This window comes from Labeo rohita, unplaced genomic scaffold (genome assembly GCF_022985175.1).
Source record: "Labeo rohita strain BAU-BD-2019 unplaced genomic scaffold, IGBB_LRoh.1.0 scaffold_932, whole genome shotgun sequence".
Lineage (NCBI taxonomy): Eukaryota > Metazoa > Chordata > Actinopteri > Cypriniformes > Cyprinidae > Labeo > Labeo rohita.
The window spans coordinates 3645-17491 of NW_026129890.1; the positions used below are offsets into that span (position 1 = coordinate 3645).

A 13847-nucleotide genomic window follows, 5' to 3' on the forward strand; every position below is an offset into this window, starting at 1 on the left:
TATAACAGAAAATGACACGCACATATTAAAAGTACAAAATTTTGGATTTTGAAACAGTACAATGCAAAAATATAAGACAATTTGAGAATAACAAAACATTAGTATTTCACTAAATTAAACTGAACTTTGCTTTTTGTGTACACATTGAAATTAGAAAAAAAAATCCATGCACATAGTCAGTGATTTTAACTCTTTAATAGAAAACATGGACATCAATTGAAAAGAGTTAAATAGGAAGCAGATCTAATACAAATATTTAAAACAAACAGGGCTTCTGTTTTTTTTTTTTTTTTTTTTTAAAGTTCTATTACAAACAATGAAGTTTTTCAGTTCAGAGTGCATGTGCATCACGTGTGTGACTGTCAGAAACTCCCTCTGCAGGACATAAAGTGAACAACATACTTTTTTTGATAATTGCTCACAGCTGCTGTATGTAAAAGTATACAAAAGTGGATTCTAATGACTTTTAGCTAAATATAAGAGTCCATCAGCAGTGGGTCTACATTTAAAAATACATATATTTTTAAATGTTGAAGGCGCTGTGAACTGTTACAGATTAGGGTGGTGGCAGCTTAAAGGCAAAGATTCTGAACTCATCAAACAACTATGTACAAAATAATTCAATTATTATTATTTTTTTTTTTTTTTCACTAAAATTTTTAAGGCTACATGATAGAAATGTATAAATGCAAAATGTAGCAATTTTTGAAAAGGCCATAAAACGAAAGCCAAGGTCATAAAACGAAAGCATTTTTTTTCTTCCAGAAATTGCAACTGATTTAGAAGATTTTGATACACACTAACATAGAACATTGGTGGACTGCTGCTAAAACATACAGTATATAGAACTCAAACACTTAATCTCTGCAGACCACTTAAACACATTGATTTGAGGCAGTGGGTGTGGTTTCAGTTATTTAGTCCCTCCCTGTTTTATTGGATTCTCCTCCACATCATCATAATCTGTTATTAGAAAACAAGAGAAAATTCATGTATCAGCATGCTTTAAAAAGTATTATAATGAACACAGTGTTTGCTGTCCATTTAAATTAGCCATTATGACAACAGAAACTGATAGAATAAGAGAGAGAAAGGTGTCAATGACGTACCAAACATGTCACTCATACATTCACTGATATTCTTCACATCATCATACTCCTCCTGAACACCATCTGATATAAATGTAGCTACTATTAATAACATGAAAAATGTCTTCATACTTTGCATGCCACTATAATTTGAAGCAAAAATAAAAAAAAAAAAAAAAAAAAAAAACACACCTGCTTTATCATTGCAGAACTGTCGTACAATGACGACATCATCATAGTTTTCTGGCAAGTCATCTACAACAAAATAAAGAAAAATTAAATGCATCCATTAATGTACAAAAGTTTGTATTTTGAAACTGTATATATATGTATAATAAAATGCATATTAATATAAAGTGTTAAAATTAGTATTTGCTGTATAAATAAATGAAATAAATAAACCTGTAGCATGATGTTTCAATTCAACATTCATTACATCATCATAATTCTCTGGGGTGATTTGTTGCTCTACTAAATTATTTAACAGGAAAAAAAAAAAAAAAAAAAACAAACAGAAAATGATTTAGCCAAATTGGTAATTAATTTCAGTTAAATGCTGCAATCAGTTAGCAAAGTCACTGACCTGTTGAACCTTTAATGTTGGTGGAGTCATTATAGTAGTCAGTTTTCATTTCTACTGCAGATTTTGCTTTAAAAAAAGAAAACACACACATACATAAATTATTATTATTATTATTTTTAATAATAAAACTTTATCTGAATTACGCACTGACTGATTTATAGACAATAAACTCTGCTAAGATGGATGTTTTTAATAAATTTCACATTCATACTATTCTGTATGCAGCGGTTAACATTATTATATTTCAGTCTTCTAACCTGAAAGCAGCTCATCAGCATCTTCATACCCAGAATTCCATCTGGTAGAAACAACACTTCCTGTTATGCAATAGTAGAACCATGAGACATACAGTTGCAATCAAAATTATTCAACCCCCCAGAGACGATAGTACTTTACAAATACAAGCTTTTCTGAAGATCCAGGACTTTATAAAAATTGCATCTACAACAGTTTAATGGCATATTAAAAGTTATAATGTCAATATAGAATGTAATGTTTTTGAGTTATAGGATTTTTTAATATCACACCTGTGTCATAATTATTCAACCCCTGTTCAACATTGCCATTTTAAGTCACTTATTTTTTATGGTAGGGAACAAAATTGTCTTAAAACACAATTAAGCCTTTATAAACTTTATTAAAAAACAGAATTAGCTTGGGGTGTGACATACATACGGTTAGCCCATGCATGTGCTGAAGTTGAGTCGCTAATATGACACATTAGTCAAAAGAGCTCTCACAAAAACTATAGAGAAGAAATTGTCTTATTTTATTAGAAGGCTACATTAAGATTTCCAAGACATTAAAAGTTCAGAGACGCATCTGGCAGCCTTATTCCTTAGTTTGAAGTGTGTTGTACCAGAAAACCTTTGAGGGAGTTGAACAAAAAAGTCACAATATCATAAAATGTTTGATCAGAGCAACTGAGAAAAACCTGCAATGTACAGCCAAAGACTTGCAATATGACCCAACAAAAGGAGGAAAAACATTTCAATGCAGAGTATAAGATGAACACAAGACAAGTATGGCATTCATGTTGAGGCATCTTGCAGAATACCACTCTTGCCCAAGAAGAATAAAAAGACAGACTTAAACATCCTAAAATTCATCTGGATAGACCTGCGGAGTTCTGGAAGAATGATTTATGGAGTGATGTAACCAATCTGGAACGTTTTAAAACCTGTGGATCAGCAGTATGTCTGGTGCAAAAAAAGGCAAAACTTATTAGCAGAAGAACACCATCTCCACTGTCAAACATTGAGGTGGATCAGTCATGTTATGGGGTTGTTTTACTTTAGCAGGAAGTGGAAAACATGACTGTATGAAGGACATCCTGGATTCTTTGAAGTATCAGGCCATTTTGGCAAGAATTGTGATGCCTTTGATGCAAAGACTGAAGCTGATGATCAGTGGACTTTCTTGCAGGACAGCCATCCCAAAGTATACATCCAAATCTACTTACGCTTGGTTCAGGGATCAGTCATAGAATGTTCTTGAGTGGCCTGTTCAGTCTCCAGATTTAATTCTCATTGACAATATTTGGCTGAATTTGAAAAAAGCAGTGGCAATGTGAAAACCAAAGATTATCAGTGATCTGAAAGCTTTTTCAGGCGAGGAATGGACCAAGATTGCAGTAGAAAGGTGACAGAAGCTTCTAAGCACTTCCAAACAGTGTTTATTGGTGGTTTTAAGGAATAAAAGATTCTGCACCAGATTTTTCTTTTGGGGGTTGAATAATTTTGAACATGAATGTTTAGAGCCAATTTCATTTTCTTTCATTAGTCATCAAGTTACGTTCTCAAAATTACTCAAATGTAACCATGAGACATATGTTTACAATCACAGATCAGCTAAAACCCCCATATAATTTGGCTCATATAACACTAACCCTATATCATTACTAGTGACACATACAAGGTCCCACAAATAAATAAAGACAATAAAGAGATTACCATGTGGATCTCCACATTTCTGACACTATGACACTTACCCCTCTGAGTAAAGAGACTGTGTCTATTAGTGGGCTTGTGCTGAATCTCCTCATAAACGGCCTCAGTCGTCGTCCTGTGTCTCCTCTTAGAGAGAGCTGTGAGTGTAGACAGACAAACCTGCTGTCAGTTCACAACACATGACTGATCACACACTGAATAAGACACAATATGACAGTCTCTGGATCTCTCCTACCTCTCCTCATCACTCTGTTCTGCTGAATCAGTATAAGCAGTGGCACTAAGAGCAGTAAGAGCACAACTACCAGTACAATCACAAGCACTGAGGGGACGGAGGACTGAGGGGACACTGCTGGAGAAGTTTGTGGAGGAGAGACTGATGTTGAGTGCACTGGAGGAGAAACTGGTGGAGAAGCTGATGTTGTTGTGGCAGGAGTAGTGGAACACTGACAAATCTGGCAAATCTGTCAAAATAGACACAAACACATTTACAATCATGCAAATACACAAATACTGTTAGCACGAAAATGATTTAAAATGTTTTAAAAATTCAGTGTTTGCTGTGACCTGCACAGGTGAGTCCAGCGTGCTCTTTGCGGGAGCAGTCAGTGTGGTTTTTCAGGGAGAGAGGACAGTCCCACAGGTGAATCTCATTCCCTCTGCACTCGACTCTGTTCAGCCACACAACACCTTCACCAGCACCAAAGACTGAATTCCCATCAGCCCTCAGTGCTGCTCCACAACCCAGCTGCCTGCAGACCACCTGAGCATCACTGATGTCCCACTGATCATCACAGACTGAGCCCCACACAGCGTTATGATACACCTCCAGCCTCCCAGAGCACCGGCCCTCCCCTCCACTCAGTCTGAGAGGAACATGATCTAAAACATATACACACATTACAGACAAGGATACTCAATATTGGCCTACAGAGCACCGTTAAAACGCTGGCACCTGGAGTGGGGTATGTGTGTGGTGTCATATTAAATCCTCTTGATGTCACCAGAACAAAATGACATACATCACATATGGCTGTTATGATTTTTATGTTAAAATAAACTTACCTAAATACTGTTTCTGGTGGGAAAATGTGGAGCATGACAAATAGCTTCTAGGGGACTCATGACTCTTCTGTTCTGCATTCACAAGTTAATTTAATTTAATAATTTTGTACATAATGTAATGTTAATAGATTACTGCTGTATTTTTATCGATGGAAACTATATCAGACTTACCTGAGCAGGTGATTTTGACCACTTCATCTTCACCACAGTCATTCTGTCCCCAGGGTGAAGATGGACACTGCCACAGACTTGAATCATGTGGTCGACATGTTACTTTATCAAGCCAGTTAGGAGCTGATTTCACTCTTGATACTGAAGCAGAAAAATCACCAGATCTTCCACAGTTCAGCTCTTGACAGATCAGACTCACTGTGTCTCTGTCCATCTGGTTGTAACATAAATTTCCCCAGGATCCATTGTAGAAAACCTCCACATTCCCTTCACAGCCCTCAGTTAACCTGATCTCTTTAAACTCTAAATAACCAAAAAATAATCAATTAAAAACATTTTAAAAAAGGATCAAATTTAGATTTTAAATGTTACTGAATTTTTACAGCTGAGTACTGGTTACCTGAGCACACGACTCCTACATCCTCCTTGTGATTACAGTCATGTTTTCCCCAGCCTGGAGAAGAGCAGCTCCACAGGGACGTCTCATTCCCCTCACACTCCACCTCATCCAGCCATATGGGTCCAGAACCAGGACCAAACCAGGCTGGTACCTGCTGGTTACTGAGGGCCACTCCACACTGCAGCTGTCTGCACACCACATGGGCATCTTTAATATCCCAGGAGTCATCACACACTGTCCCCCATGAGCCACTGTGAAAAACCTCCAGCCTCCCTGCACAGTCTCCCCCAGAACCCACCAGCCTGATGGACCCATGACCTGATATTCAGAGAAAGAAAAACACATTATTGATCACTAACAACTGAAGAATCTGCCCAGATGTTGTTGTTCTCACCAAGGCAGGTGACTGACAGCTGTTGTGTGGAGCTGCAGTTGAGAGTTTGTGGAGAGCTGCAGTTCCCCAGATGAGCTTCACTCCCAGAGCACTGGAAGCCCGTCACACACTCATGACTGTGTTCAGGACTGGATGAAGAGGAGCCGTAGAAGTTCAGCACAGAGCCACAGCCCAGCTGTCTGCAGACCACAGAGGATTCAGTGAGACTCCAGGAGTCCAGCAGAACTCTCCTCCAGACCTGATGGATGAAAACTTCCACCTCCCCCTCACACTGTCTCTCTCCAGACAACCGCACCAGACCATCATGAAGAGCCAGAGAGGAGTCTGAGTGAAAGATGTGGTATTTTATTAGGATATTGTGAATTCATTTAACATTTTTTTCTCAATAAAATCTTCTCACCAGAGCAGATGACTCCAACATCTCGTCTATGAGAACATTCAGCTCGACTCCATGAAGAGATGGAACATTCTGAGAGTTTTGTTTCATTCCCGTCACAATCAAACACATCAGCCCAGATTTCACCACTTCCCTCTCCAAACCAGTCTGATCCCACAACAGACACAGCAATCCCACAATTCAGCTGTCTACAGAGGACACTGGCAGCTCTCATATCCCAGCATGCATCACACACTGTTCCCCACTCATTGACAAAGCGAAGCTCCACTCTTCCAGAACAGGAGTCTGAACCTTTGATCAGTTTGGTTTCTGTGTAACCTGAACAGAGAAGTTAAAATGACGTATAATGCAGCTGACAGAGAAGATATACTGTATCAAATACAAATGAAAAGACATAGAATATTGATAATTTACCAGAACAGATCAGTCCCACATTATTGTCACTGGTGCAGCTGTGTTTGTCTGAAGACGACACTGAACAAAATGAAATCTGAGATTCATTTCCTCTGCACTGAATCTCTTGTGTCCACATCTGAGTGTCTCCTTTGCCAAAAGCAGCTGCTCCCAGCACCTGTACAGGAGCCCCACAGTCCAGCTCTCTACACACAACCTCTGCATCCTGCTGGTCAAAGGCAGCATCACACACTGACATCCATGTCTGATCATGAAGTATCTCTAACCTCCCAGAGCACAGGTGAGATCCATTAATGAGTCTGGAAGGTTTATGGCCTGTTTATATTACATGAATGACAGTGCACAGTAGAAAAAATCAAATGTTTGAGTTAAATACCATAACAATTTCCACACAAAACATTCATGTTACAACAAATCCATCAGCAAAAACTCACCCGAACAGATGACACCGGCATCATTACTGTGAGTACAGACATGTATGCCCCATCCTGCTGATCCACAGTTCTTCAGTGTAGACTCTGATCCAGTACATAACATAATATACATCCAGATTGGTCCTGATCCTGGTCCAAAATGAGCATCACCCAGAGCATCTACAGGTTCTCCACAGTCCAGTTCTCTACACACCACTGCAGCATCAGCCATATCCCAGCCATAATCACACACTGTTCCCCACTGACCTCTATGATGAACTTCCACTCGACCAGCACAGCGACTGTTGCCACCGACCAACCTCACATGCTTTTTATCTAAGTGACAGAAGAATACAGACTGTGGGTGCCTCTCCCTTAAATGCATTCCTTGGGTCTTTATCCATCTGGGATGTCATTCATTACCCTCCCCCTCATTCATTTTTAAACCTTCTTAGTATTCCTCAATTCATTCATTATAAACAATATATATATATATATATATATATATATATATATATAGAAGACACACCCCCTTTAGTCACCGTTGCTATGTCCGACAAGCCATGGTGCTCTCAAGCCATACATCGTGTTCTCACACAGTGAAAAATACATAGTGAAGCAAAGAGGATACTAACAACATGCTGATAGACAAGACAGCCAGGTTACTTCTGACATGAAACAAAGTGTCAAATTTTGTCTTTTTTTTTTTTAAGAAATTCAAACAATAAATACCACACTGTAAAAAAAAATCCTGTAAAAAAAACGGTAAAAAGACTGGCAGCAGGGATTCCAGAGATATTCCGTTAAATTACAGAAAATCACCATTTCTCAAAATTACAAGCAAAAACTGTAAAAATACAGAATAAACTTTATGGTCAAAACTCATTAAATTACAGTATATTATCGTTGATAATATACAAAAATTATGTTAAATTACATAGAAAAACAATCAACTTTCAGGTTAATTGCCATAAATGTAAGGTTTTAATTAGTTATTTTATAGAACTGATCTGTCCATCTACAGTAATTTACTTGTAAAATACCGTTTTTCCATGTACAATAACTAAGAAATAATTTATAAAAACTGAGTAAACACATATTTTTTAAAGGATTAATCCTTCTTTTTACAGAATAATTAAAAGGTATTTAGAAGTTATTTTATGTCTACCTGGAATCATTTTGTTAAAATACAGATATTATTAACTACAATAATCAAAAAATGTTGCATAAAAATATTGTAAATTCGTACTACAAAGACAATGTCTGTAGATATACATTTTAATCATTCATTTTCCAGAAATATTACAGTTTAAAATGTTTGGACAGTAGAGAAAACAGCACAGTACTCAGAAATACATAAAAACAACAGCAACATTTTCAGCCAATTTCTGTAAAATAAACAACATATTCTACAGTCACAGTGTTAGTCATTGTACAGAAGCATTGTATGTGAAGTTAAATTAATAATAAAATTATAGGAAACACGTTTAGTACATAATTTAGAACATGCAAAAATACCTACATACAAGAGACAACTGCAGTACACTTGTATACATTTACAATGACATTTTATCCAAAGCAACATACAATATCCCAGTTAGTCTAACACAGTAGACATAGCAGTTTTTTAATAAACAGAAAGTGTTAGTATTAAAGGGATAGTTTCTGTGTACATGACTTTCTTCTTTCAGACAAACACAATCAGAGTTGTATCAATAAACACCCTGGCTCTTCCAGGCTTTATAATGACAGTAAATGGCTGCCATGAGTTTGAAGCTCAAAAGTTCATCCATCCTTCATAAACGTACTCTATATAGTTCCAGGGGGGTTAATAAAGCCCTTCTAAAGCAAAGCATATTTTACACTTTTTAAAGTAAAAAAAAAAAAAAAAAAAAAAAAAAAAAAAACTTGCTTCCAGCAAAATGCAAGTTATGCTTAAGTTGACTCTGTATGGGTGTTTGACCTGAACATTAGTTATTTTATTTTATAAGGTGTAAAATATGCTTTGCTTCAGAAGGCCTTTATTAATCCACCGGAGCCATGTTGAGTATGTTAATGATGGATGGATGCACTTTGAGCTTCAAACTCATAGCAGATATTCACAGCCAATTTAAAGCCTAAAAGAGACAGGATTTTTATTGATATAACTCTGATTGTGTTTGTCTGAAAGAAGAAAGTCATGTACACATACAGTGGATTGAGGGTGAGTAAATCATAGGCTCTTTTCTTAATTTTTTAACCATTTCTTGAAAATGGGCAGAGTTAGGCAGTTTATTACAACAGCGACAAACAGTCAAAGTAAAGGTCTGTGAAAGTGAATTTGTACCTCTTTGTGATGTGATGTGAATGGAGAGAAAATAAGAGCTTGGACAAGGAGTTCTGTTGCATGCCCCATAAGGGCAAATCTGCAGGATCGGGCAACTGCGATGTGGTCAATGAAGTTCATGTGTGTCCACTGTAACACCAAGGTTGGGATGGCTGAAAACATGAGCAGTTCTGTCTTGGCAAGATTGAGTTGGTGGTCCTTCAACATTCAGCAAGGCATTTCTGTTCAGGAGACAGAGGTGCAAGCAGTAACCATCAGAAAATCCAGCTGGAATAAAAGGGAGAGATGTGTGTCATTACAATAGCAGTAATATGAAAAGCCATGTTTCTGAATGACAGACCCAATTATTTTAAACTCTAGGCCCAAATGACATGTTTTAATGGTCCTAGTTAATCCAAAAATTAATGTAAACATGATGTGCAAAAATTTTCAATATCAATAACGATACTTTGATTTCAATACTGGTTCCTGAATTTTAAAGCCCTTGATGCCTCACCACAGCCAATGACCAGCACTTGATTTGGGCACATAAAGCATTCTGACATTTAATACTTCAAACAACAAGACATTTTTTGATACTCAATAGTTTTGAGGCAATTTTGTGAGTGCCTAAAAAGTATCAAAAAACGATAGCCAGCCCTGCCCAAAGTTGAAAATGATCTTGTTTTACTCACCCCCATGCATTCCAAGATGTCTTCTGCAAATCCCTTTTGGAGTCCAAGATCTGTTGAGGCACAAAATGCATCTAAGTGGGTATACCAACATTCTGATTATTCAAAAATCTAATGTAGAAAGCATAAAGGTAACCCATACGGATCCAGATAATGAAACAAAGCACTAGAGTTTAACTATAAACTTTTGCTTCTGCATAAAATGACAATGATTGTCAAACAATAAAATTCACAGACATCTTTTCATACAGCCATTTTACACTGATTTTAATTACACTGATGGTTAATTTATTCACCCCTTACCACATAGAAAAAAAAGTTCCACACCTGAATTGCCATACTTATTTGCTGTAGATCTCCACAGTCTTTCCACACAACCTGAAACAAAAAATAATAATAAAAATTTAATACTTTGTATTTCATTTAGACATTAAAGCCTATACCGAGACAATGATCTGGAAGCTGAGCAGGAAAGGTTAACAGTGATGTTTTGGTCCACCATGTGACTGTAGCTCAATTTATAGAAAGTAAACTTATATTACTTACTTTGTCTTAGCTGCATCATATTACTGCCTACAGTAGCAGTGTAATTGTCCAGGATGGATGCAGTTTTCATAATCAACGATCCCATATATAATGACAGTTTACTCAGCCTCAGGCCTGAAGATGTGCTTTTCATTCCTAATCAGAACACAAAGATTATAACAATTATTATTTATAATATAAGACAAAAATATGCACTTACACGTGCATAATATAGATGTACACGAGCAAATGCGCCCAGGATGTGAATGCAACGCTTTTTAATTGCAAGTTAGATAAAAACCATTACAAAACGCTCAACACATTAGTGACAATGGAGGACCAAATTCTGAGTACTTTTAAAAAAACATACGTAATGTACAGGAGAATATGAAAGGGGGAAAGCGCCTACCTTGCGATTTAACGTTATCATGCTGCGTTCATATTCATAATCAATAAAGTGAACAGCTACTGAATTCACTCTAAAAATGTTTTTGATATAACTTAGGTAACGTTAGCCCCGTTCAGCGTTTCAAAATCTCCCGCATTTTAAGAGTTTGAAAAACTGCTGGGTACTTCAGGATAAGCAGAGACTTTAACGTTATATACACTCGAATGGATTTTGATACGAATAACAAGTTTACTAAAGCTTGTTTAGAAATGCTAATGTTAGCTTCAAAACTAAATAACACAAATGCGCAGCTACACTATAAAAATATCGTTTACATGTTGTATGAAAGACTCACCTCAGTGGTTGTCATGATGTCTGCTGTAGTATTGTCCGAATTTGTTGTAGTTGGTGAAACAGGTTCACTGAAGAAAGAGCGCGTTATTTTCTCACACATTTCCGAATGGATGGACTGAAATAAATTCAAATCATTCCCGCGCGCCGTTCCATCCTTGGTGTCCAATACAGAAACAACTCAGCCAACCGTCGTGGGCGGAGCGAAACTAGCGGCAAATTTGAATCTGCGTTCATGAGCGGATTGTTTCGGGGGCGCACGCGCGTACACACACTCTTTAAACCTACTGTTTACTAACAGTACATGTAGGCTACTGTATGTACAAATACTATTATTTGACCTTAAAACCTCACATTAACCTTCACATAATTAACGACCCTCAATGGTAATAAAAACACTTTAAGTAAATGATATGTGGTTCAATTTTTTCTTATTTTTACGGAAATAATCTGTAATTATTACATGACATTTTATGTTAAATTACACATTACTCTGTAAAAATACAGAAAATTTCCTTTTAAAAAACAGAAAATGTATGTAATATCAAAATACAAACAATTATCTGTAAATTTAATGGTGGAAATTTAAAATACAGAAAATATCTGTAAAACAACAGTATTTCATCGTATAATGAAAAAAGGGGTAAAATACTGTAAAAAAAAATACAGAAATTTACATGTAAAATTACGTTTATTTTTAACAGTGCATTTTGTGGCTTTAATGTGTTGTGACAGATCGCTGTAGCTCATCAGTTCAAGCGTCACATGAACCGTCTTGTTCTCTTATCTTATTTTCTTTACTACCTTATTAAACATGAATAAGCATATGAAAGATATCTTGTTTTAAAAATGGAAAGACACCATTTTTCAAGTTCAAGCCCACCGACATAAATCTACTCTCTTGTCTGGTTTGTTTGTCGAACAAAATGGCAGATTCAGTGTTATGACTGGCTGGATTACCTGTCAAATTCCCTGCAAAGGGTCAATTATGACTTTTGCAAATTAGGTGGTCTCCCTTTTTTATTGATTGGCAATTATAATATTGATAGAACCCCTTTTCTATTGATATGAAAAGACACTGTCCATCAAATTATCCTCATACACTATTTGGATTTTTTTTTTTTTAATTGCAATTTTGATTTTGGATTTTCTTTTTTTCTTCTGTTCTTCCTGTAATGATGTGTTAAAGCACAGAAAAAACTTCATTAATAATATTTGATTTCTGATTGCCAAATTTTACATTCATCATGGTAAATTCACTCATCAAAATCCCGAACCCAGAGAACTCCCATGTATCCCAAGCTGGGATAGGAATAATGATGCCAGAACATTTTTGTAGGTATGCTGGCTGTATATATATTTACTATTGTGCTAACTGAGTTGATTATCTGAATGTGCTCCTGACAAACTTAGTTAATAAAACATATATTTTTTTTAAATCCAGCAATACATCCAAAAATGTCATACTCAAATACTACAAATCCAAAACTCTTAAATGATAAACCAATGATAAACTTGGGCTTCCGTTTTTATTTATTTTTCCAAATTTTCTGTTTACATTGTGTATTTTTTTATATTTGATGGTTTGCTTATATTATCATTTTAAATAAATAAGTAGTTTTACATTACTTGAAATGGCTTAAGGACTTACTTCAGAGCAAGTACTGTAAGCAGTCAAATATTAGTGTTATATTTCAGTGCACTCTAAGAATTTTGTGATTAAGGAAGCCCTTAAAATGGGAGATGTACCCTATAAGCAAAAGGCACTATGTAACTCATTTTAACTCACCACCACAGAATAGCCCCTCATAATTATCATGTGAACAGATGTTTTTATTAAAGGATGCTGGGCAGAGGTGAATCTGAGATTCATTTCCTCTACACTGAATCTCTTGTGTCCACATCTGAGTGTCTCCTTTGTCAAAAGCAGCTGCTCCCAGCACCTGTACAGGAGCCCCACAGTCCAGCTCTCTACATACAACCTCTGCATCCTGCTGGTCAAAGGCAGCGTCACACACTGACATCCACGTCTGATCATGAAGAATCTCTAACCTCCCAGAGCAACTGGAGTTTCCAATAAGCCTGACACCTGAGGTACAAAACATTATTTAAAAAAAAAAATGTTTTAATACATTTTTTTGTTTGCTATTTAAATCTGTAATTTTTGTCACTGTTCATCTACTACAAAGCACCACTTATTAATGTGAAAAGAGTAAAATAATTAAATTACTTTATCTCATATCAATGCACACTTTCTTTTTGTCTGACTTTCTTCCTTCAATGGAACACAGATATGGAATTTTAAAAATATCCTGATAATCTGTTGAATAAAATGAAAGTAAAATAAAAAATAATTAAAAAAAAATCACATTTTGAGCTAAACAGAACAAAGTTCTATAGGAGCAGTTTACCTGAGCAGATGACTCCAGCATCTTTAGTATGATCACAGGGATATAAACCCCATTTTACTGATCCACAGCTCTTCAGTGTAGATTCTGATCCAGTACATGACTTGCGATTTGTCTCGATTGGTCCTGATCCTGGTCCAAAATGAGAACCACCCACAGCATCTACAGGTTTTCCACAGTCCAGTTCTCTACACACCACTGCAGCATCAGCCATATCCCAAAAAGAATCACACACTGTTCCCCACTGACCTCTGTGATGAACCTCCACTCTACCAGCACAGGGACTTTGACCACCAACCAACCT

The 13847-nt window shown here is 36.4% G+C and overlaps 1 protein-coding gene across 2 annotated transcripts in view; it reads right to left on the bottom strand.

Annotated features, from left to right (window-relative positions):
* Positions 1–3706: 3706 nt before the first annotated feature.
* The window catches only part of LOC127162416 (deleted in malignant brain tumors 1 protein-like), an 18139-nt gene continuing 7998 nt past the window's right edge, over positions 3707–13847 (bottom strand). Inside the window, exons 8-16 of one of the 2 annotated variants that reach the window (XM_051105203.1) lie at positions 6896–7210; positions 6462–6776; positions 6051–6365; positions 5651–5974; positions 5257–5574; positions 4857–5159; positions 4686–4757; positions 4188–4502; positions 3707–4084 (exon numbers count right to left, since the gene is read on the bottom strand). In XM_051105203.1, the coding sequence (XP_050961160.1) occupies positions 3852–4084; positions 4188–4502; positions 4686–4757; positions 4857–5159; positions 5257–5574; positions 5651–5974; positions 6051–6365; positions 6462–6776; positions 6896–7210 (2510 nt within the window). In that variant the 3' untranslated portion in view covers positions 3707–3851. Of the gene's footprint in view, positions 4085–4187; positions 4503–4685; positions 4758–4856; positions 5160–5256; positions 5575–5650; positions 5975–6050; positions 6366–6461; positions 6777–6895; positions 7211–13847 lie in introns of those variants that run through there. The other variant, XR_007827339.1, reaches the window with a different exon arrangement.